Raw genomic sequence first — 23,931 nt, forward strand, 5'->3', positions numbered from 1 at the left:
CTTTGAAAGCATGCAAATGTGGATAGATAGATAGGTACTACTTCTCAATGGGAAGGTAACAGCATTGGGGCAGTCATGCTGGCCACAGTCATCAACAACGTTGGCTCTTTGGCTTAGTAACAGAGATGAGCACCACCTCCTGCAGTCAGTTATAACTAGACATTCATGTCAAGGGACTAACTTTACCTTTACCTTTACGTGTACCTATCAGATGAATAAGTATTACATGAGTACCATATATACTCAACTAAACTGAATAGAAAACAACATTTTTTGTTGTGTTTTCTATCCAGAAAATCATGTTTTCTGAGCAAAACAGCCATGTGCAAATTTTGTGCAGAATAAGTCTTAAATTGAAAATACACTTCAATTTTTCAAGTCTTTCTTCCAATAAGAAGAAAATTGTAAACATTACTCAATTGCTTCCTTTGAGAAGAAAAATGGTATGAATTAATCTCTATCCACAGTTATACTAATATCAGTTTCTTTGAGATGTGGACTCTTAGACAGAATAATATTATGTGTTTATGCTACAGGTTGAGTCTTCTTTATCCAGATTTCCAAAACCTGAAATACTCCAAAATCCAAAACTTTTTTCATGGGTGGCTGAGATAGTGGCACCTGTGCTTTCTCATGGTTCAGTGTACACAGATTTGCTTCATGAACAAAATTATATGATGTATGCTATGTGTATAAGGTGTTAAAAAGCATAAATAATTTCATGTTTATGCTTGGATGCTATCGTCACGATATTATGTATCTGCAAATATTACAAAATCTGAAAGAATCCAAAATCGAAAACACTTCTAGTCTCAAGAATTTCAGATAAGGGAGACTCAGCCTGTAGAAGCTTTCAATGGGCTAGGCTACAGTAACTTATCTAAAATTCCTCATCAAGGAAGCCTTTGGCAGTTGAAAGTTATCAGAGAGCCAGCCAACAATGGATAATAATTATTTTCACAAGTTATTTGCATGTCCCATTGTCTCTTTCCCATGAGTATATACTTTACTTGTGTAATCTAGTGAGCAGGTACAGTGTCACTTCCACATACGATCACTGGAAGGATTGCGGATACTTACGGCATTCAGGCATCATGCATTTCTCAGCTTCTGTGGTTTCTGCCTTGCACATGGATCCATCTGCTGGGGTCATCTTTATCATTCGGTGCCGTTTCTTCATCCCCATTCCGCAGCTGGCACTGCATTCATCCCACTCTCCCCATTCTGTCACCAAGCAGCTGCTAGGCGCTATTCACAATATATAGGCAGAGGATCATTTTACTGTCACTCATTTAATAAGAGGGTTCACATCATACTTTTATGCTGATTAAATGTTGCAAGGCTACATGAAATACTTACCACACTCCTCATTTACAATGCATTTCTCAGTTTCTTCAGTAGGCACTTTGCACATGGAGCCATCATCGGGGAATTGCTTGACATATCTCTCTCTTGATCGCATTCCCATGCCACAGGACACACTACATGGGGACCATGTTATCCACTCAGACATCATGCATGTAGAGCCATCTGAAACATCAAAGACAATTTCCACGTGTCCATAAATCTCACCTAAGTTTGAATTTTTGAAAAGGAGATCATACAGATCTCAGTTGCTATTCTCTTTGTCCTTGTCCCTACCTTCATCGCTACAGCCTGGGCCCATACATGGCTGGAAGTCTTGAGTCTCTGGACAAGGCACACTGAGGTCAAGCTGAGCTTTGAGCATTCTTTGCCTCATCCGCTTGCCCTTTTCACATGTAGATGAACTACAAGCTGACCAGGGAGACCAATTTGAGTAGATGCAGGTTTCTGGAGTGTCATCTAAAAAAATAATAATACAATCAAACAAAAGAAAATGCTTCCTTGTCTGGCACAACATTAATCTCTGGAATTCACTGCAATTCTGGATGTTACAATGGCCACTTAAAAAAATTATTATTATCATTATATACATTATATACATTATATACATTTACATCCCACCCTTCTCCCAAAACTGGGACTTGGGGCAGCTTACAATATTACAAAACAGTACAATTAAAACAAATAAAAATAGTACATTAAAACAGAATTAGAATTAAATTACTACAAAATTAAAACATGTTTAAAAATCAAAACTTGGTATAGTTTGGAAATGTTTCACACTGAATCTGGCACTTTCACTAGGCAGAACTTGTGCCTACATTAAGTCCCTCCATGTAGAATGATAGAAATGTTTCCTATCAGTTTTCCAGTTGACTGGTGAAACGTGTGAGCATGTTTTACAAGTGATTTTTGAAAGCTGGATCAGGAATATTCTATTGTGTGTCAGTGTCATATCACAGCTTTGTTGACACATAGAAAGCTGTATGCTGAGGTATTTTAAGTGGACACTCTGTAGTAATGGATTTCTGTCACTGAAATATGTCAGTGTTCAGTCTTCTTGCCATGGAAATTAATGAAAAAACTTCCACTTTGCTCTGATTTTGGCAGTCATTTTCTGTATTGTTGCCTTGCCCTATGAACATTCAAGACAAGTCAGCAGCAGACATAAAGGATTAGACATGATTTTAGATATGCCTTAATCATTCCTATGGTTAGGCATATGCTGAAGACATCCCTATTTTTACAAGTATTAGTCATAAATATGACAAGTCCTTAAGAGAGATTTATGACTGCCCAACCTACAGTACTTAAAAAGAGAAATACTTTTACTAATCTGAGTTTGTTAGAATATAGTATTTTTTTATCAAAAAGAAAATTCTTAGATTTCTATCCATGGGCCAAGGGCCATAGATTTCTATCCATGCTCTTCATGTTGTAGAAATTAAGCAATATTTACATGAAAGATAATGTAAATCTTGTAAGAGCCCTGGTGGCACAGTGGTTAAATGCGTGTACTGCAGCCACTCACTCACAAACCATAAGGTTGCGAGTTCAATACCAACAAAAGGGCTCAAGCTCGACTCAGGCTTGCATCCCTCTGAGGTCGCTAAAATGAGTACCCAGATTGTTGGGGGCAAATAGCTCACACTTTGTAAAACCACTTAAGGAGTGCTTAAGTGCACTGATAAGCGATATAGAAATGTACTTGCTATTGCTACTTGCTACAAAGAGCCAAAACAATGCAAAGGAAAACATGCAACTAATCCCAAAATTTTCAACAGGGAAACAACATCTTTCATTTGTGATTATATGTCCCACTGGTAACAACTGAGCAAGCACTTGTGTCTTCTCGGAGACTTGAAAGTGCAAGCAATGGTCCCTCGTGCAGACAATGGTTCCATAAGTGCAGACCGAGCCCTGTCTCCCACTTTTGACTTGGTGGGTGATGGAGTTACATTTTCCTTAAGTCCCCGAATTTTAGCTTTACAGTAACTGAAAAATTCAGTTGAACATGTAGACATATAGTATGCAAAGGGATCTTGAAGCATCTTTGAGACTAAGGCCCAGTACAGACCGGCGCTTTGTGCCAGCCTGGGGCCAAAAGTAGGGCTCAAGAGAGTGGAGTGCCTGTACGCTCCCGAGCCCTACCACACACCATGGGTGCCATTTTGGCATGGCATTGTTTACACAGGGTGTGCAATGATGACATCTGCCATGCGCAGCACCCAAACGACACGGCATATGAGGGACGGCACAGTGCTGCTCCAGGGCACTTATGGCACCTCTGTAGTAGTGCACAAAGGAGCCGTGTTTCATGGCTTCTTTTTGGAGTGGATTGTTGCCACTTTCTCCTAATCTGTACAGCTCCTAAATCAAAGAAGTTGTAGCATAAGCTATCTCTGTAGAAATAGACCAAAGGTGCATCTACACTGTAGAAATAATGCAATTTGACAATGCTTTAAGTGCTGTAGCTGCAGGGTTTGGGATTTTAAGTTTTACAGAATCTTTAGCCTTTTCTGCCAGAGAGTGCTGGTGCCTCACAAATTACAAATCCCAGGATTCTGTAGGATTGAGCCATAGTAGTTAAAGTGGTGTCAAATTGCATTATTTCTACAGTGTAAATGCACCTCTCATCTATGAAAGCTTATGCTACAAATTATTTGGCTCAGTTAATCTCCCTTTGTATACTGATATTCCAGCTATGGCTGCCTCTGAATTTAGAAATATAGTTCAGGAATCCAAAGAAAAGGAACAGGCAAAATTACCAAAGAAATGCAAACACAGCAAACAGAAGAGTTCTAGGTACAAACAATTCTCAATGTTACTACACACTCTGCAATGCTAGACATTTGGAGACTAAAAGAAAATTTCATGGGGGAGGGAGGAGGCAGAATTCTTATTTGAGGGCAATGACCAAATTTTGTCTCATCCATAGCTACAGCCCTGGTTAGATATAAACAGCTTCTAAATACTACTTAATCAATAAATCAATTAATCAATCAGGAATGGTGCTAAGAAAGAGCAATGTCATAAATTTGCCACGGTTAGTGTGAACAACAACAAAGGGGAATAACAACCTAATGTAACAAGAAGGGGAAAGAAAAAAGTTAGGTATTCACAAAATCTAAAAAGTAACACAATCTGTATGAATAATATCAAAAGTATTTATATACTGCCTAAAATTCTAAAGCAAACCACAGTCTTTGTTACTTTTTAGATTTTGCCACACTTAGTGTGTCAATACATCTCTTCCACCAGGTAACAAGAGACCTAGGCTGCATCTACACTGAAGAATTAATGCAGTTTGACATCACTTTAAGTGTTGTAGCTCCACCTTATGGAATCATGGGATTTGTAATTTTGAAAGGTCTATAGCCTTCTCTGCAAAATTCTGCAGTGTTGTAGCAGCCTAAGCTGAGAAAATTACCTAGTTATTCCAGTGAATTAACTGTAACCTACTGCACAGACTGAAAAGTAGGTCTTCAGACTGAATGTTCTGTTTTAATGAGATCACATAACAACATTCAGTTGGAGAACATTAGCATAGCACAAGAACCAGCACAAATTGCTTTCATCCTTGGGAAAGTTGACAAAAGGCACAGATGATACTGAGGCAGTGAACTCTCAGTTGGCCCTTATGGTAAAAGCTGGAGAACAAAATGCCCCTTGTTGCTTTTAAAAATCAATTTTATCACCTCTAAAAGGGCAATTTAAGATATACTAGGGCAAAAGTCTTGGATGCACTCTTCCTTCTCATTTGAATTCTATACATAAACTTACAAGGGCAGCCTGTCCTTATAGACAAAACACCATCATTAATAAAGAAAAGCTGTTAGATGAGGAAAATAGTAGAGCTTGATGAGGACCAACTCAGTGCTGGATAATAAAGTCAGTGGGATTAGGCTTCTTCTAAATTAGTATAGTGTGGCTTTCAATTCCAAAAATTCTGCCTGCTGACACCATCCCAGTGGGTGTTTATTAAGTAATGATGCCAGCTCCAACTGCAAATGGCTAAGCAAATTGGTTTTTTCCCTGCCCTTCTATTTTTTTTAGTACTGTCCTAATAATAACACAGACAGCATGAAATACAGAGCAGCCGCGTTGGAGGGTGAAGCAAAACACAAAGGCATGCGAGTAGAACATCATTAAAAAGTACCTTCATCTTCTGGAGCTTCCGCAGCAAGATCTGCAACAATGTCATCAACGTTATCAGGAACAATATTGCATTGTTCCCCCTACAAAGAAACAGTTGCCAAAGTTTACATGGGCAGAGGAAATAAGGTTGTTGTGGGAAGTGGATTGGAAAATCAGTTGCCGGAAGATGTACAAACAAGATCTGCATGCTTGGATTTTCAGGCTTGTAAAGGCCTGCTGTACTCACAAGGCCTGTCTGAAAGCTTAGGTCCTATAGAGAGCCTAGTGAGCTAAGGTCTCATGACTACTCTTTGTTTCTTTTTAACTTCTTATTGACCATTGACATGCTCACCAGTCCACTGGCATGGATGCCATAAGTCACCACTGCAACTGAATTGTGGGAGGAAGTGGTTCTCCTTAGCAAACTTTACAAATCTTAGCTTGAAACAGCAAGATGACATGCACAAGTGCAATCTGAGAAATCAAAGTGTTGCTGACATTTTGGCAGAGTGAATAAGTATTCATCACAATGATATTACTGGCTTTTACAAGAAAGATGTGTAGGCAAATATGGGCCAGGGGCATTTATGCATCTCCTGTAAGGTCAAATAAGACCAGAGGTACTGCTATGGCTATGATTTCAAGGCACAGTTTGAGGACCCCATGGCCTGGAGAGAGGGCAAATCATAATGGTGATGGGCAAGGGGGCAATCCATGGGATGTAATAAAGCAGGGGTAGGACCTATGTGGCCTTCTAGAAATTGCTGAACTACAACTCCAGCATTCATCCATTGGCTATGCTGGCTGGGACTGCTGGGAGGCGCAGTCAAATAACATCTAGTGGGCCACACCATTCCTATATTTTGTGACAAAGAAAATGCCACACAAGCCAGTCAGAGATGCAAGTGTAATTAACTGTGAAATTAAAGTATTTCTCCAAGTGGCAGATATCTGAATCAATAATAATATTTTTAAATTTATTTTTATTGTATACCGCCATATAGCAAACCAATCTGGGCGGTTGACAACAGTAAAATATAAAATATAACAATTAAAAACACTTTATCCCTCCCCCCCTTAAGACAGTATTAAACAGTATAACATATTAAAAACACAATATCAAAGCATAAAACAACAATTAAAAACTAAAAACTCTGATATCCCTCTGTTGATCCTCAACCATCACTAAGATGGGGCCACGGGAGGAATGAGGGAATCAGGGAACCTGGGCCGGGATGGTTAATCTGGAAAGGCCTGCCGGAAGAGATCCGTCTTGACCGCTTTTTAAAAGCTGTCTAATGATGTTATCTGACGGATCTCATCCGGCAGGTCATTCCAGAGTTTGGGGGCGACAGCAGAGAACGCCCTCTGGGAGGTCGCCACAAGCCTAGATTTTAGAGGCTGTAGTAAGTTCCTCCCAGAGGACCAGAGAGTGCGGGGAGGATTGTACAGGAGGAGGCGGTCCCTGAGATAGCTTGGACCCAAGCCATTTAGGGCTTTAAAGGTGATAACCAACACATTGTACTGGGCCCGGAAGCTGATAGGCAGCCAGTGGAGGGACCTCAAAACCGGAGTAATGTGGTCCCTCCTAGATGTTCCTGAGACAAGCCTGGCTGCCATGTTTTGAACCAGCTGTAATTTCCGAGTCAAGCACAGGGGTAGCCCCATGTAGAGTGCATCACAGAAGTCAAGGCGTGAGGTTACCAGCGCGTGCACAACCATCTCGAGATCCCTTACTTCCAGAAAAGGGCACAGCTGGCGTATCAGCCAAAGCTGATAACAGGCACTCCTGACCGTCGCATTTACCTGATTTGTCATCAGAAGCGACGAGTCAAGGAGCACTCCCAGACTGCGAACACAGTCACTGGAGGAGAGTGTGACCCCATCCAGGACTGGAGGTTGCAGCCCAATTCTTGGTTTCGGGGCCGCTACCATGAGCACCTCCGTCTTGTCTGGATTCAGTTTCAATCTGTTTTTCCTCATCCAGCCCATTACCGCCTGAAGACATTCATTGAGAGAAGAGATGCCATCGGAATTCGAGGCCGATGAACGAGATACGGAGAAACAGATTTGGGTGTCATCAGCGTACTGATAACACCCAGCACCATGACTCCGTATTAGCTCACCCAGCGGCTTCATATAGATGTTAAATAACATTGGGGACAAAATAGCCCCCTGAGGAACCCCACAAGTGAGGTACCTCTTACTGGAGCTACAGTCCCCGAGCAGCACCCTCTGAGACCTGCCCGAGAGGAAGGACCGGAACCACTGCAAAGCAGTGCCCCCAATACCTAACCCCCTCAGGCGGTCCAAGAGGATGCCATGATCTATAGTATCAAAAGCTGCTGAGAGGTCTAAGAGCACCAACAGGGTCACACTCCCCCTGTCAATGCTCAGACGCAGATCGTCGGTCAAGGCAACCATGGCAGTCTCAACCCCAAAGCCTGTCCTAAAGCCGGTTTGAAATGGGTCTAGATAATTGGTTTCATCCAAGACAGCTTGGAGCTGAAGGGCAACCGCCCTCTCGATCTCAATCACACATTGCCTTTGGTATGGTCAGTGAGAGCAATAATGAAGTGTGGGGGAGACCTTTAACTATTCTGGTACCCAGAATGGCCAAGTGACACTGAAGACAACATCTGATTAGTTCAATTGTCTACTACTCACACACTTAGAAAAATAATTTAAAATGCATGTTAAGGCTGCAATTGAGCCAGCTTGTTAACCACCAGTGGAGATTAGTGATATAAACCATTCTCACTTTTCTTAATCTGAGAGGTGGTGGTGGTGGATTGCTGAGGCTGTCATTGTCACTATTGTCAAATGAAAAGGAGGCGCTATTATGGGCTGAGGGAAGGTGGAGTGGCCAAGGAAACAAGGAATGGGAAGCACATTGCCCAGGGCCTACTCACATCTGGCTAAAAAAAAAAAACCCCTGAAATCGTCTGCATGGGATCTAAGTGTCCATCATACACCCATGGGTACTTAATGGTTCTAACCTTTGGTACTCCAGTGATAGTCAACTGAACCACATACACTGGCTTTATGATTGGATTTGGTGGGCAAGATTTTATGCTCCAGATGTCAGCAGGCCAAGGGACCTCTTCTGATTGTTCATTAGACCAAATATTTATTAGCTAGAAAAGAGTCCTCTCTAAACCAAGAGGTTGGTGTCAATGTATCCTTAAACTTTGGGTAAGGTAACACAGAGGGATTTGCTCTGGGTCTCATCTTGCAGCCTACTCCCAGTCTACGTGTGGAGGCTGTAACCCTTACAACTTCACTGACTCAGAAAATACAGAAGATTTAAATTTATAACTCCTCTGTGACACATATATTCCTTTCAAAAACTCCAGTGATAGTCAACTGAACCACGTACACTGGCTTTATGATTGGATTTGCTCAATATTGCATTGGCATTTGCTCAATATTCTATTTACTGGAATGTCTCAATGGTACCTTCCGTGCAATCCTTTCAATGACAACTCTGGCTACTGATTTAATGGAGCCTCCTTCAGGGTCATAAAAGGGACTCTGTGGGTGATCCAGGCTGGTGAGAGGTCTTATCTTCTCTTGAGGTATTGTAGGTTTGTTGGGGGACTAAAGGGAAAAAAAACAAAAGAAAGAAAGAGAAAGAAAGAAAGAACAAAAGAAAGAAAGAAAGAGTTACACACAGAAGAAATGTATAAATGTTACATTGACCAACAAGCATTCAGCATAAACTCTATAACTGACAGGCACACTGAAATATTTACAGTTGCATTATTGTTGCTACCCATAAATTGAGAACTAGTGGATTGGATCCGGATTTAGCCATATTGTCATATCTAATTTAAGTCCAAATGATTTCAGTGGATGACTGAGTCAGTTTCATTTTTTTTCATCTTTAAATTTTATGAATCCTGCTAAATTCTGAGATACAGCTGTGCAGGACTGTAGAATCAGAATGTAGACAGATCTTGTAGTACCGTTGAGACTAACTGTAAGTAAGAAGTGGGCAGCATGAGCTTTCATAGACTTAAGTCTACTACCTCAGATGGATTTGGGAAGTAGACTTAAGGACCCAAACAGACAGACTAAAATAAAGCTGCTTCGGGTCACTTTGGAGGTATGCTGTTTAAATGACACACACATCTTAAGAGGCCAGAAGATGCACAAAAGTTGCGCTCCAATCCTTAGGACTGGAGCGTGGCTTTGGCATGGCTTCCGGCCTCTAAGGATGCATGTAGCATTTAAACAGCATACCTCCAAAGTGACCTAAAGCAGCTTTATTTTGGCATGTCTGTCTGGGCCTTTAAGTCTATGAAACCTCATGCTGCCCACTTCTTTCTTTCAGTTTGTCTCAAAGGTGCTACAAGATCTCTCTCTACATACTGCTAAATTCTGATCAAAAGTATACTGAAGAAAAATTATCAGGATTCTTCTCATTTGGGGTTCCCCAAATTTCAAAAAACAAACAAAAAAACCACACATATTTCCAACCACTTTTCACTAGCTATCCTTAACTGGAAAACATGTTGAAGATTGCTCTACTTCACAAGAGCAACATGTAGACCACTCATCCTCCCATTGGGAAGAATTTCCATGACACTTAGCACTTGTTCAGATCCATGGTAAGGTTGGTACAGGTTCGGAGGATGTAATTTTGACTCCTGTTTGTCCCTTGTTATTGAATACATTTCAGTTTCAGAATGCTGGAAATGTAGACAGGATCTTTGAAAGAATAAGAGCTGGCACATGTTTACTGCCTCTGTGCTCTTCCTGGTTTATAAAAGCACTCAGAGGAAAACTGGTGGAGTGAGTAAGGGAGTGGTGAGCGTTTCATTGCATGCCAGGCAGAGTTCTATCCTGCCTCAAAGAGGATGTAGTGAGGCCCTTACTGAAAAGAGAGAAAAGTGAGTATTAGGGGAGGTTGGAAAGGGGAGCTGAGGATTGTTTACACAGTGGCAACAGTTGCCTTAAGTATGTACAGGACAGAGAGCAAGAGAGGGAGAAAGAGAAGTGAGTGTCCAGTTAGGGTGGGGAAAGACTGGGGTTCGTTTGTTTGGCAGTGGTAGCGGGGCTGCTTCAGCCCCCCCTTCCCTGCCCCCCTCAGCGGTTTCTTCACTCTCAGCAAAAGAGCACCACAGAACTACTTTGATCCAGGTCTTTTCCTAAGGTTGCTCGGTGGCATTGGGGAGATGATAAAATAATTCAATAATTCAATTTGCAAAAGATGAATATGGTGGACCCATCCCATTTGTGAGAGTTCAGTTTCAGGGGGCCCCACAGGTGGCAAAAAATGCAGATGGTTGAGGCCCATATTATTTGATGGCAGCAACATGCACACAGATGCTTCAGAGTGCCCATACACTGCCATTGAATAATATGGAGCATGGTGTCCCACAGGTGGTCAAATATGCAGATCACTAGCCTGCTGGTATGGATGGTCCACTGTATATGCTAGGACTGTGGCCCTCCAGATGCTACTGGTGTGTAACATCTATCAAACCTAGGCAGCATATGGTGCTGCCAGAGTGGTGAGGGATTACAGAAGTTGCAATCCATTTGGAAGACCCTGTAGTTACTTATCCCTGCAATAAACCCAATTGTTGTCTTCTTTACACTTGCATGCAGAATCAAAATACATTGTAAATTTTGAACATAAATACTTTTTAGATCAACAGAATAAGAAAATTCTTCTTATTTCCTAACAGCTGATGCCACACTCAATTGTTTCAAGAGTGCATGATCCTAGTATCTTTCTCAAAAAGTCAGTGTAGCCAGAAAACAAACAAGTTGGATTATTCAAATCCCCACTTTCTCTACACTTGCACATTTCTCATTAACTGCTCTCATCCATATTCAGGAAAGTAAATATTTAATATAAAAATTGAATATTGCAAAAGACTTTGTGTTGACTCCTAGCTAGTGTCCATGAACTCCTGCCAGTACTCATAAATCATTTCAAGTTTACACAATGATTCCTGGTTGACTGAGCTGAAGATCAAGTTCTCATGCTATGCATTTTTTTTAAAAAAAAAAACTTGCTTGTTCTATCTTCCACTTTGATACATAAAAGACAAAGTTCAAATGGAATGGCAACGGCTTTCATATGCCATCACAAGCACAGCTTCCTCACCCTTGAGACTTTTCCCTTTCTGTTGTGGCTACTGAGGGAAAAAAAGCAATGAAAACTTACTATGGATATCTTATGTTTTTAATATACTACAAGTAAGCACAACAACTTCATTGAAATATAAAGGGCAAACAATGGCCAGAAAAGGATGCCGCAAATAACTGAGTGACTGGAACAATTCCCTTGTGAAGAAAGATTACAATTTTAGGGGCTGTTATGAAAAAAGCTGAGTAACAGGAGACATGATAGCGTGCAGAAAATGATGCATGGTGTGAAGTAAGGAAGAAATTTTTCTTCTTCTCTCAAGGGCATTTGCTGAACTTCAGTGGGGTGAGATTGCAGACAATGGAAAGTAAGACCTCATGCAGCCTACAGTTAAGCTGTGGAATTCATTGCCACGAGACATATTGTGGTTGACAACTTTGATATTTTTGTCTTAAGTATGCTTTCTCTTGTTGAAGTCCTGGGCAACTAGCAAAAGAAAGACAAGGGCATCTTTCTCTCTTCTTCTTCTTTCTCTCTCCATCTTCACCCATCTGCAACAGACCAATGCCTGAATCCAGCATGCCTTGTTGTAGTGTACAGTTGTATGGTTCAGAGGTCTCTGCAATGCTGAGTTATTTACCAACAACCCTGGAGCTACTGGAGTCCTGCTAAGCCTTCCCCACAGCTACTCCATACCTGGCAGGGGGTGTAGTTCCACTAGAGTCATCAGGAAGTTGCAGTGTCTGAAATAATCTCTTTGTGTCTGGCTAGACATTTGGCCTTCTCTGTCAGAGTGCTCTGGTGCCACAGCAAACTCCATATCCCAGGATTTCAGAGCACTGAGCCATGACAGTTAAAGTAGTGTAAAACTGCATTATTTTGGCAGTGCAGATTAGACCTTAGAGAGAGCAGCAGTGATAGGGATAATGAATCTTTCAATGACTTTAAATCTCCTCATGTTTTATCTACCTATCCAGCCTCTTTTACACCTAGATTCTTAGGGATAATTTCACCTCTTATTTTCACCTCCTTGCTCTAACTGACTTACTAAGGCTCAAAACACACACAATGGGGGTGTTCAGATGATGCACACCACCAAAGCAGCTGGAAGCTGCTCCAGTGTCGCAATCTGGTTCTCTTGACTGGATCAAAAAGGAGCTGTAATAATCCAGCTATTGGTGGTGGCCAGTGTGGGACCACCGTGGCGGCCCACTTTGGAACTGAGCTGTGTGGTTGCTGTGGTCCTGGTACAATCACAGCCGGAGTAACCTCCAGGCACTCCTGGTGGGCCATCTGCTTCACCCCTGAGTTCCTGTTCTAGTTTAGCATAGCATAGTATGCTTTGAGGGCTTTTCTATCCCTAATGGAGTTCCTTCAGTAAAAATTTAGTTTATTTCCTGCAGCCATTGGTGTCAATACTCATCAGTTATAGTAGCTAGCCCCTGCACACATGTACGCTCTATCTAAATAAATATAACACATGTGTATGGTTAATGTATGTGTGTGGATGGCCCTGACTGAATGCAGTCCATAAAGTGCAATCTGTGGGCTGTTAGCATTGGGCAAAAGCCTCTTCTGTCAGCAGAAATGTCCTTCTGACCCAGTAATATGCTTCTTTTGGCTATCTCACAACTAGTTTGCTGGCAGAACTATTTTGCTGTCTAAGACCTGCTGGCAACAGGACACAGAAGAGAAGCCAAGTAATGCTGGACTTCTAGCCCTGGGACACAGCTAGAATTCTGGCATAAGGTCAGGCCAGGGTGAAGGTAGCCCAGGGATTTGGATCCAGCACAGTTTCCACTGACCTGATATTGGTTCAGTTGGCCTTTGGCCATGTTCACCAGCCAGGATTTTACTTTGAGGACATTTCTACACAGGTCTTCCTCAGTGGTTCCATTAACTTTTATAAAGAAAGTAGATACTGTTTTTGTGTACCTATTCCAGCCCAGTGTTTCCTGTATTAGGAGAACATACCAAGCTACCTTTATATAGTTGGACCTTTGTATCCAGAGTCTTTATCCATGGATTCAACTGTCATTGGCTTGAAAACATTCTTAAAAATATAAACTCCAAAATACAAACCTTGATTATGTCATTTTATTTAAGGAACACCATTTTACTGTGCCATGTATTTAATAGCACTCCTGGGACTTTGGTATCTGCAGGGGGTCCTGGAAACAAACCCCCAACGGATATTAAGAGCCCACTTTACCAAATCAGAGCTTTGGTCCATTTAGTTTCCTAGCCCTGCCTGGAGATTCCAGGGATTGGAACTTTGCACCCAAAGCATGTGCTTTAGATGCTATCAGGGCTGATATAAGGAAATGTTTTTGTAAGTGTAGTAAAATAAAACAGAACCACCAGTCCATCACTGTGAACAGGTAAAATACATCTGAGGCTTTCCAGAGGGTTTTGGCTTCCTGTTTATGGTTCCTGAGTATGTACTGTATATACTCATGTATAAGTCTAGAAATTTTAGTCAAAAATTGACCCCATTAACTTGAGTCGACTTATCCACGAGTCAATGTAAGTACTGTTATTTAACTCTTATTAAAAATAGGGCTATTCCCTGGTGAAAGGCAAGAGTGTAATTTGTCCTGGAAGTATTGACCTTCCTCTATTCTCTCATCTATCCTGCCTTTAATATGAGCACAAACAGTTATGCCTGCTGGAATTTTGTACCTTCTTTGGCATTGTTTTTCTTGCTTCATCCTTTAGATCCTCTGTGACATGCCCCAAAGTTTTACCCTCGACTTATCCATAGGTCATATCAAAATCCATAATTTTGGCCGACAAACACACCCTCAACTTAACAATAATAAATAAATAATAAAAATTTTATTTGTATCCCGCCCCTCTGAGAACGATCGGGGCTGCTAACAAAGTTAAAAATACAGCACATATAAAATCCCTGGTGCCCTCCCCCCCCCCTTAAAAAAGTATTAAATCCAATGCAAAATTTAAAAACAAACAAACAAAAACCATACAAGTTAAAAACTGACCAGAAGGTCAACAACATCACTCAGCAATCAATCAATGGGAGCGGCAGTATCTTATTCCCAGACGTTTTTCTGAGGCCGGGTTCTCTATTCTGGGAAGGCCTGCCAGAAGAGATCCGTCTTAACAGCATTTTTAAAGCTGTCTAAGGATGTAAGTAGACGGATCTCATCTGGCAGGCCGTTCCACAGTCTGGGGGCAATGATGGAAAATGCCCTCTGGGAGGTATACATGAGATCGACTTATAGTCGAGTATATATGGTAATCACTTCCTGTTGATTGTGGCTGGGATATTAGTGATGGATAGCCTGCACATGGTGCTTAAAACAGCTTTTCTTAATCCTTTAAATGCCTGATTCTGTTCTCTTGGGTATAATGAAGACACAGCAGGCTTCTATATGTTATACAAAATCTCTAGTTTATTTCCATGTTCGGTTAACAGTACAGTTGGCCCTCTGTTTTCATGGGGGAACCGTTCCAGACCCTCCTGCAAAAACAGAGGCTCACACATATTCAAGCTCGTGCATGCACCCGTATATGCATGCACAGAGATGTGTTCCATTAAAAATAGCGGAGGTTGCTCCTCCATGGATTTTCAAGTTCACGGATTTCAGATCTGTGAGTTAGGAGGGGCAATTGTAGAAAAATAATGCCTCACTAAAGGGTTCTAATATGGTGATAATCAGACATAGGGAACTGTTTTAGTTTTTCCAGAAAAGGCAGAAACATAATTTAAAAAAAAAAAAAACAGTTCTACTCACTGCATGTAAACAGCTTTTACTTATTTAAAGTTCTAGTCCACACCATCTCATGAGAACAAACATTAAAAGGTATAATAATATTTTGTTGTTGTTTTAAAAATTAAAGAATGATGGCAAGAGATCTCTCTTCTTTTCTCCTGAATTTACATTACAAAATCTGTTCATTTTTTAAGCACTAGAAGTTTGACATTTCAAGCTAGTAAAGTCACTCATGGTGAGTAACTATAATAAACAGGCAGGTGGCAGGAGAAGCACATAAAGAAATTGATGCTTTTTTTGTCAAGGAAAACTATAGATGATATCTCCTTGAAAGCATTGCCTTTTTGATCAGATCAGATTCATCCATTAGAAACTTGGACTGGAATGGAAGATACTGTTTTTCATTTTAAAGACAGCTGGTTTTTATGGTATTATCAACGCAGCAGTGCAGAGAACACTGTTAAAAACTTACACCCACATTATTAGTACAAGACAAGAAATAATAGCTGAAACCTATTTCAACATGCAAATGGGAAAATAAGCAAGTGCAGTCATTTATATATTGAGGAACAAACATCAACAATAAAATCAGTCTTGAGTCTCAGCTTTCTCTAGGTGGCAGTGGGCCGGGCCATTGGTAGCTTGACTTATTTTAGGAACTCATTCAGTGATTTCTACTTCCTATGTAGGATTCTGTGGGCCTGTTCCTACATGTATTTTCATCATTCATTGGCAGCAGCATTAAGTGACTTGGCCCATGTGAACTGAGTAATCACATGTTGATGCCATTCTGAAATATCTCTAGAATTTCAATCAATAACCAGTTAAAGAGAATGGCTCCTTCAGCCATTGAAGAGAAATTGCTTATCATAAAAAAGCTAATGTGTCTATTGTAATGAGCCAGAGAGAACTTTGCAAAATTCTGTTATGCTGCCCTAATGTCCTGTTCCTTTTTAAAGCATGCCTCCTCTCTTACAGACTATGACTATGACACCATTGTGCTGATTATAATGGCTCTGCCTTACTTGCCCCTAGATATAGTGCTAAACCTCTTTTTGCCATTCCTGGAAATCACAGTATTTCACTCCACCCGCCTTAAAATTGTCATAGATATGGCTGTCTTGTTTGTTCTGAAAATTCAAGAAATTCATGGGACAAGGCCAATTTTATTGTATTTTATTTTATTCTCTTTATTTTTATTGTTGTAACCCACCCGGATTCCTTGTGATTGGGCGGGCTATAAATATATTATTATTATTATTATTATTATAAACTTGATATGAAAGTCTCTTAATCTTGATTTCATAGTAATTCTCTAATCCCTCTTGCATTTTCTTTCCATTCTTTTTGCATGTGGCAAAGATACTTTGTGCTTTTTTTCCATATTGAAACTTGTAGGCATTTTCAGTATATTTCCATAATGTGCCTATTTATGCATTTTATCTAATGTATACATTCTCCCCATTGACTGACACATGCTTGTGAATATTTTCTTCCAACATTTTAAACTGTTCACATTTAAAATTTATAAGTTGTTGTATGCAGTTGGCTTCTCTGAAATGTGCAAATTCTAGAGACAAGGTGCATTCTTCTAGTAAAGAGGGGTGGTTTTTTTTAATAAACTGAGTATGTCAAATCCAGCAAAATATTTTTTATATAGCCAGGCAGAGATTTTTCTCATGATATCTTTGTTTCAGTGTCAGCAGAAAATGGAAGCAAGCAGCATTCTTCTAGAGCTTCCAAAGTCAATGTAATTACTGTATGTATGATATGATATGGAAAGGTAAGACAGGAAAAGTGCATGTGTTCATTCATTTTAAAGTAAGTTTTGAAAATTTCAATTTCAGTTTCTTCTCTATATTTTTACCAAGAATCTATTATGAAAGGACAATGACAAACTGTTATATCAGCATGTAATACTGGTCCTAGTCTCTGTTTGGCCTCTTCAGTAATGACTACAAGAGAAAGCTAACAATACAGTACATAATAAAGGCTATATTAAATTGGAGCTGTAGACCAGTAGTATAAAATGACCTCAGAAAGCATGCTGGATAATAAAAAATGAAATAAGGGGGGGGGGGAGGGAACCACCAGAATGGGTGAGGGTTAAAACAACCACCTCCGGTGGGAAGGCTTCCTTGAAAAACAATAATTTTACTGAACAGTATCAAATGATAGTAGGAAGGAAGTTTGATAAGACCACGCAGAGCAAAACAATGACAGAACAGTAAGCTATCAATATTCCTGTTGTGAAGCATAGAAATCATTTCTTCGCTGCTCCAAAGAAGCCTTGGGTAGGAAACAGCACATGGCACTGGCTATCTCAGCATGAATGTTCATAAATTGGAACAAATTATTTTCAGTGTGTGCTCATCAGACTGCCTTCAAAATTGGCTTGCTTTTGTCAACAGAATATTAGAATCACTTACTGCTGTGTGAATACATTAGATAGTGCACTAGCATATCAAAAACTTGGTTTTTGATTTGTTTTTAAAACAAAAATGAACATCAAAGTTTTGTCTTTATGATGAGTCAATGCAAATAGTTTAAATCTAGTCTGCATATTTTTTAAAAACTGCATGATCTATCACTCTGTTAATAAACATCATTGCCCTGAACCACAAGATTCAGTATTCTTAGGTAAATAATTTTTGATGTCCACACAGAAATATCAAAGCTAGGGATGGACGGATTAGTTGTTCAGTGTACATTTTGTATGTGCATAGTTGTAAGTCTATTCAGAATCATTTTCACATGTGGATATTTTTAAAACTCTGGATGAAATTTTGGGAGCAAAAAGTACAAAACTGTTAAAAATTAGCCTGAGGGCTGCTGTAAAACAATTCTTATTTTTTTAAAAAGCAGAAATTGTGTAAGGTGTTCTGGGGACTGTTATTATTTTTCTTACTTAATATCAGGTTAATAGCTGCTTAAATTGACTAGAAAGCTTGGGTGCTGTCATACATACTGAAAATGGTGGCCACAACTAACCCAGGAGGGATGGGATGCTTCCATGTGCCTTTTGCAAAATACTTGTCCCCAAGGGAACAGTATATTTTCTACATAATATTTCCAGGAGCAATGAAGTCATCATGTTCAATCTTTTCCAGGGGCATATGAGGCTCCATTTTCATATGTCCATCAAGAGCCGAGTTTTGAGATACTTGGACCAGCTTCTTAATATAAAGTGCACCCACATCATAAGTGGGCATGCCATACATGGCAATATATGGTAATGGCAATGGTGCATGTGCCCATGGTTTGTGTGCTGCACCACATGCATGAGCCCCATTGTTTCCAATGGGGCTTGAGCATTCACAGTATTTCCCTTACACAGGGGGGTCTGGAATGGATCCCCCCGCATAAGGCAAGTTCCCACTGTATATTCTACTAAGTCATTTTCAGATAAGTATTCCACCACATTGTATGTATGTGTATCTCTCTCTCTCTCTCTCTCTCTCTCTCTCTCTCTATCTATATATACAATCTTATAGAATTTGTTGTGTTGAGAATTCTAAGGGGGATTACTCTCCAATCTGCACATTTGTCCATAAGATATGTTTTAGGTGAATTAATTCATATCTCCCCATATGAGCTGGCCCAGGCTCTGAGAGCTGCAGGGGAGGCCCTTCTCTCCATCTCACCACCATCACAAGCACAGTTGGTGGTAACATGAGAGAGGACCTTTTCCATGGCTACTCCTAGACTCTGGAACTCCCTGCCCAGGGAGGCTAGAATGGCTCCGTCTTTGATGGCCTTCCGCCGACAGGTGAAAACCTTCCTCTTCAGACAGGTATTCAAAACAGAATGCTTTTAAAGAATGGCCTGGGTTACTATATTGTTTTATGTATTTTAAGCATTTTTATCTTTTTAAAGTATTTGATATTTTACCATTGAATTTGTTTTAATTATTGTAGTAATTTAATCCTATTTTAACATATTGTTTAATGTTATGTTTTTAACAGTATGTTGTTTTTTAATGTTGTAAACTGCCCTAAGCCCCAGTCTTGAGAGAAGGACAGGATATAAATAATAATAATGATGATAATAGTAGAGAAAGGCACACACTTTTTCAAAATATGGGGGAATATATTATCTGGATATACATCCTAGGTCTTTTATAGGTGCCACAAAAATTATCTTAAGTCTCAGCTACTGGTACTACTGGTACTCATGTAGATATTGGGACCTTCCTTATAGGGTCCAGTTATCCCTAGTAAGCAAAAGGCTACAAATAAGCAAATGTAGCATGTATTTCTCTTCTTCCCCATACTGCTAAGGACATTAGGTGCATATTTGTTTCAAAACTAGAAAAAAAGAAGAAAGGACTAATTTTAAAGAAAACAGTTTTTAGTTGCGATCCAGCTTTCTTCCTCTACCCCCCATAGGCAGCCCAATGTCTAATTACAATGCATTGATTCTTTGTGTACTAGAGGTTATTATACCTGAGCTACTCAGGGGAAATGACTTGTCTTATGTAATGTTTGCATATTGTTTCTGTTGGAAAGGGCTGCATTTTCTTTTCCTTTCCCCTAAATACAGGGATTAATTCTGTGATCCACTGTGCTGTGGTTCTAGCTCAAAAATCTGACACCGGATTACTCCTTCTAACAGCCAAGAAAAAAAAATTATGAAGGAAATCTGGAATATATAATACAGATAATCTTTAAATAAAACCTTACATAGCTTTTAAAAAACTAGACTTTCGGAAAAAACCATATATTGTGTGTGTGTGTGTGTGTGTGTGTGTGTGTATTGGGCTAGAATCTTGTCTCATTTCACCTGTGTATTTACCTTTTCTGCTCTCTTAGCACACCCTGCAAACCCTGCATTATTTTGGGGTACAAATGTTTTGCTATATTTTGTTATAATAGCAGTTACACAGAGGCCAAAAAGCATGATCCTGAAAAGGTCATGATGACCTTTGCAAAGTGAAGTGAACTTCTCATGAGTCTCATCACATAAGACCTGAGGGCATGTGGAAAGGAGCCTTGTAACATAATGGGTATTGCTTCTTCTGAACCTCCTGACAAGTGAATTTCCTCTTGAAATTTCCTCTGTCTGTAACAATCCACTAGCCTGAAGCCCACCTCTCTGCTCCTACACATGACTTTTAGTGGCCCAGGTAGGGCAGGGGGCAGCAGTCCGACAGGGGTCATCTGTTTTCCTGCAGCCAAAATATACAAAGAAAAAAAACCATCCTTCTGGACCTCCTGAGGGTTTGGGAGAATGATGTCATCTTCGTGCACCCATCAGCAAGAACAGATCTGGACTTTGCCCAGCCACCATTCCCTGGCCACTACTTGTTTGTGGGGAACATCTGAATGATGGAGGTAGATTGTTCATGCAAAGATGGTGGAGAAGGACATGGAGATACATCTGGATGAGCTTTACAGAAGTACATCTGGCAAGATCGCAGATATTGTATCTTAGACATAAGCACTATATTATAAAAAATACTCTTGTATGTTAATACATAAAACCTCAGTTTCTAGGATCACTAAACAAAAGATTCAAAGCTTATTTCTTACTTCCTTTTAATACTTTCAAAGGCTTGCTAAGAGCTATTTTACTGCAGTTTCACTCAAGAAAAACTACAATGCAACTACAAAGAGATTGTAGGACCTATTGAGCAGATGTTAAAATGATGTGTATGAGAATATTATTTTATAGTTATTTTATGTTTAAGATAAAACTAAAACATAAAACGTATGTGTATGTGTTTGCTTTTTTGTGTATGTGTGTAGTGCATAATGTTATATAAAATGGTTGTTGTAATTAAGCATCTATCTCATAGGGCTATTGTGAGGACAATGCGCAGACACAGGGACCATGTACGCCATCCTGAAATTTAATGGATCTTGAGATACGTTTGTATATCTTGAAAAAAAGATGGAAATTTGTGTTTATAGATTTTTTTCATATTGTATTTCCCCCAATTTTCCCTTGATAAAGAGAACTGTGTTGGAGCACATCTAGAATAAAATAACTGGAAAGCTGCTTTCTTTCTCTTGTTAAAACTAATCCATGGGAGTAAATGAGAAGAATTTTAGGAATACCATTATAAAATTCTGCATGTATTAGTCTCATTGTCTACTACAGATCAAGCAGAATGGCTTTTTGGTAATCACCCACTACAGGTCCACTCAAACAATCAGCTTTTCCCAGTCTGGACAGAAATATGGAATATCAGTATGATAATAAGTCATTTCTAGTAGATCACTCAGATTTTCATCTCTCTTGTTTTCCAGAGATCAATATGAATTGTAATGATTCAAGAGATCATTAAGAAGACATGCAGACATTTACATTAAGGGATTATAATATATATCACAATCTTAGTAGCAAAGCCCTGAAATTTTACTTATTCCAACTAGAATTCCAAGAATTCCAAACCAGCATGGACAGTGGATGCCCTCCTCAATTACTTTTCCAGTTATTGTTCCAGGATGGTTTGCAGATCACATGTGATTCCCATACTTCCTTTGGGGGGTTGAAGTTCCTGAACTATTCAAAGCTCTAGCACCTTCTCCCATTTTTCACATAAAAAACTCTCTCTAAAGCTCAGTAGCCTCTCCTAGACATCTCCAAGACACCCCAAACCCTAAATACCAAACCAAGCCAAAACAAAACAAAAACCATAAAGTCCTCAACATACTTGGAGGCTGCAACTTGTATCACTTCCGGTTATGATTTTCACATTCAACTGAAAATGAAGTGGTCTGACTTACCACTGGTACACAGGGGTGAAAACTGGCTCCTGCTGCAGTTGCCTATCTGATTAGGGTGGTGTTTTTTTATTTTAGATCATCAAGTATTGCTAACTTAGAGTTTAAATAACTGCTCCAAATCAGAGTCCAAAAGAACAAATTAATAGGCTAGGCTCACTTTAGATTACCTTTCATTAAAGTGGTACTTCTAAGGTACTAAAGTTTGAATTTATTGTAGTTGGAATATTGGATGTAGACCTAGGTTCTCCAACTTGCTGAACTATAAACTTCCTGAATGAATTTAGACCAGTCTCCATTGTTGAGTTCTCCTTGGAGGCCACTAATGCAAACAAATTATTAACACTATCAATAAAACATTGATAATTTGATAATTTGTCCCCAGCCTACTTGGAAGTGAAAGATTCTGTTCCTTTTTATCCCCCCCTTGCTGAATTTACTGAAGGCAAACTCTTTTGCATTTTGAACTCAGTTTGTATGAACCAATTACTGAACCTGCAATGGGAAAAGTGGGAGGAGGAGAAGGAAACTGGGACATTTAAAACAAAACTGAAAAACTGGGATGACAAATGATTTGTTTCTGACAAATCAGGAGAGCTGGAGGGTATGTTGACCAAGAGGGAACAAAATAAAAACAAAGCATAGTCTACTGTGTTTATGAAATGGCATCCTGTCCTTTGGTATATAGAATATAGGATCCGCTAATCCATTTTTTACTCTTCTGACTGGGTGCTGTTAATATATACAATAAATGCCAGATATGGGCAGTTATGGATCTACTTTAATGATTTATATCCCACCTGGAGATTCTGGAGTGAACATTTTGTGCAATTTAGTCCTATAAGAATGTATCTTTTCAAAGCAAACATAAATATTTCTGATACCTCATAGGTAACTCCACTGTCAGTGCCAGCATCCCATGGTATCAGATCCTGAATGACCTTTTGAACCCATCCGCAGTCTTTGGTACACAGGTCTTCAGCAGAGAGCCCTACATTCCAGTCAGGACTAGGGCCTAGCATGGTGAGGAAAGACATCAGATGGCGTGTTCTGTCCACAGAAAATTCAGCAGAGGGAGCAGCTCTCCTGCAAATGAAAAAGAAAGAGATGATACAGTTAAAGTAAAAACTGCAAGCTGAGAAGCCATCACCTTGTGTGCTATATATAGTTAAGGGTAGCAAGAGGGAGTTATTCTGTATCCTGTAAAACATTTTTTGTGAGCCAAGTGAAACTAAAGTTGAAATGGCACTTCCCGCAAAGTGCTTTTAGTATCAGAGTGACTGGCAGAGGATTTTTGCCGGTACCTGAAATACGGCAATAAATTGATATGGTAAGGTGTTTGATATTGTTGTAGTACACCATATTTCTTCTAAGAGCAAGACAACTGTGGGTATTTAATGAAATGGATTTTACTTCATTCTTGGATTTCATTTAGATTTTTATTGAGTCTTCAAGTCGCTTGAAAGACAACAAAGCAAATCTTGATCTCACACTTGCAGCAAAATCTTTGTTTAAACCACAGGGACTGCAGTAAAAAGCATTCTAAAAGTTATATTCCCTGGACAGTACTAGCTGGGCAACAACTAAAATGTTGAGATTGGCAACCATTTCAAAACCACCATTACTTAGATTTTAATGCTCAAGCATGTGTGAGATTTACAGCATCAGCCAGAAGGTGTTGTAGTCAAGCACTGTGCAAATCCCTGCCAAAGTAAATGAATGGTGATAAGAAGCACACCCTAATTCTTGAGAGGTTGCCAAGGATTCCCTTGAACAGAGGATAGGTTGCATATGGAATCAATTGTGATGTTTTAATAACAACATATGAACATCTTCAGTGATAGACAATCTGTCTGTCCTG

The 23,931-nt window shown here is 39.7% G+C and overlaps 1 protein-coding gene across 1 annotated transcript in view; it reads right to left on the reverse strand.

Moving 5' to 3' along the window:
- SPON1 (spondin 1) overlaps positions 1-23,931 on the reverse strand; it is a 433,156-nt gene that overhangs the window by 10,844 nt on the left and 398,381 nt on the right. The window contains exons 8-13 of the mRNA XM_042474844.1: positions 22,955-23,156; positions 8,962-9,102; positions 5,525-5,603; positions 1,642-1,824; positions 1,360-1,530; positions 1,081-1,248 (exon numbers count right to left, since the gene is read on the reverse strand). Of these exons, the coding sequence (XP_042330778.1) occupies positions 1,081-1,248; positions 1,360-1,530; positions 1,642-1,824; positions 5,525-5,603; positions 8,962-9,102; positions 22,955-23,156 (944 nt within the window). The remainder of the gene's footprint in view (positions 1-1,080; positions 1,249-1,359; positions 1,531-1,641; positions 1,825-5,524; positions 5,604-8,961; positions 9,103-22,954; positions 23,157-23,931) is intronic.

The sequence above is a fragment of the Sceloporus undulatus genome, chromosome 1 (assembly GCF_019175285.1).
Source record: "Sceloporus undulatus isolate JIND9_A2432 ecotype Alabama chromosome 1, SceUnd_v1.1, whole genome shotgun sequence".
Classification (NCBI taxonomy): Eukaryota; Metazoa; Chordata; class Lepidosauria; order Squamata; family Phrynosomatidae; genus Sceloporus; species Sceloporus undulatus.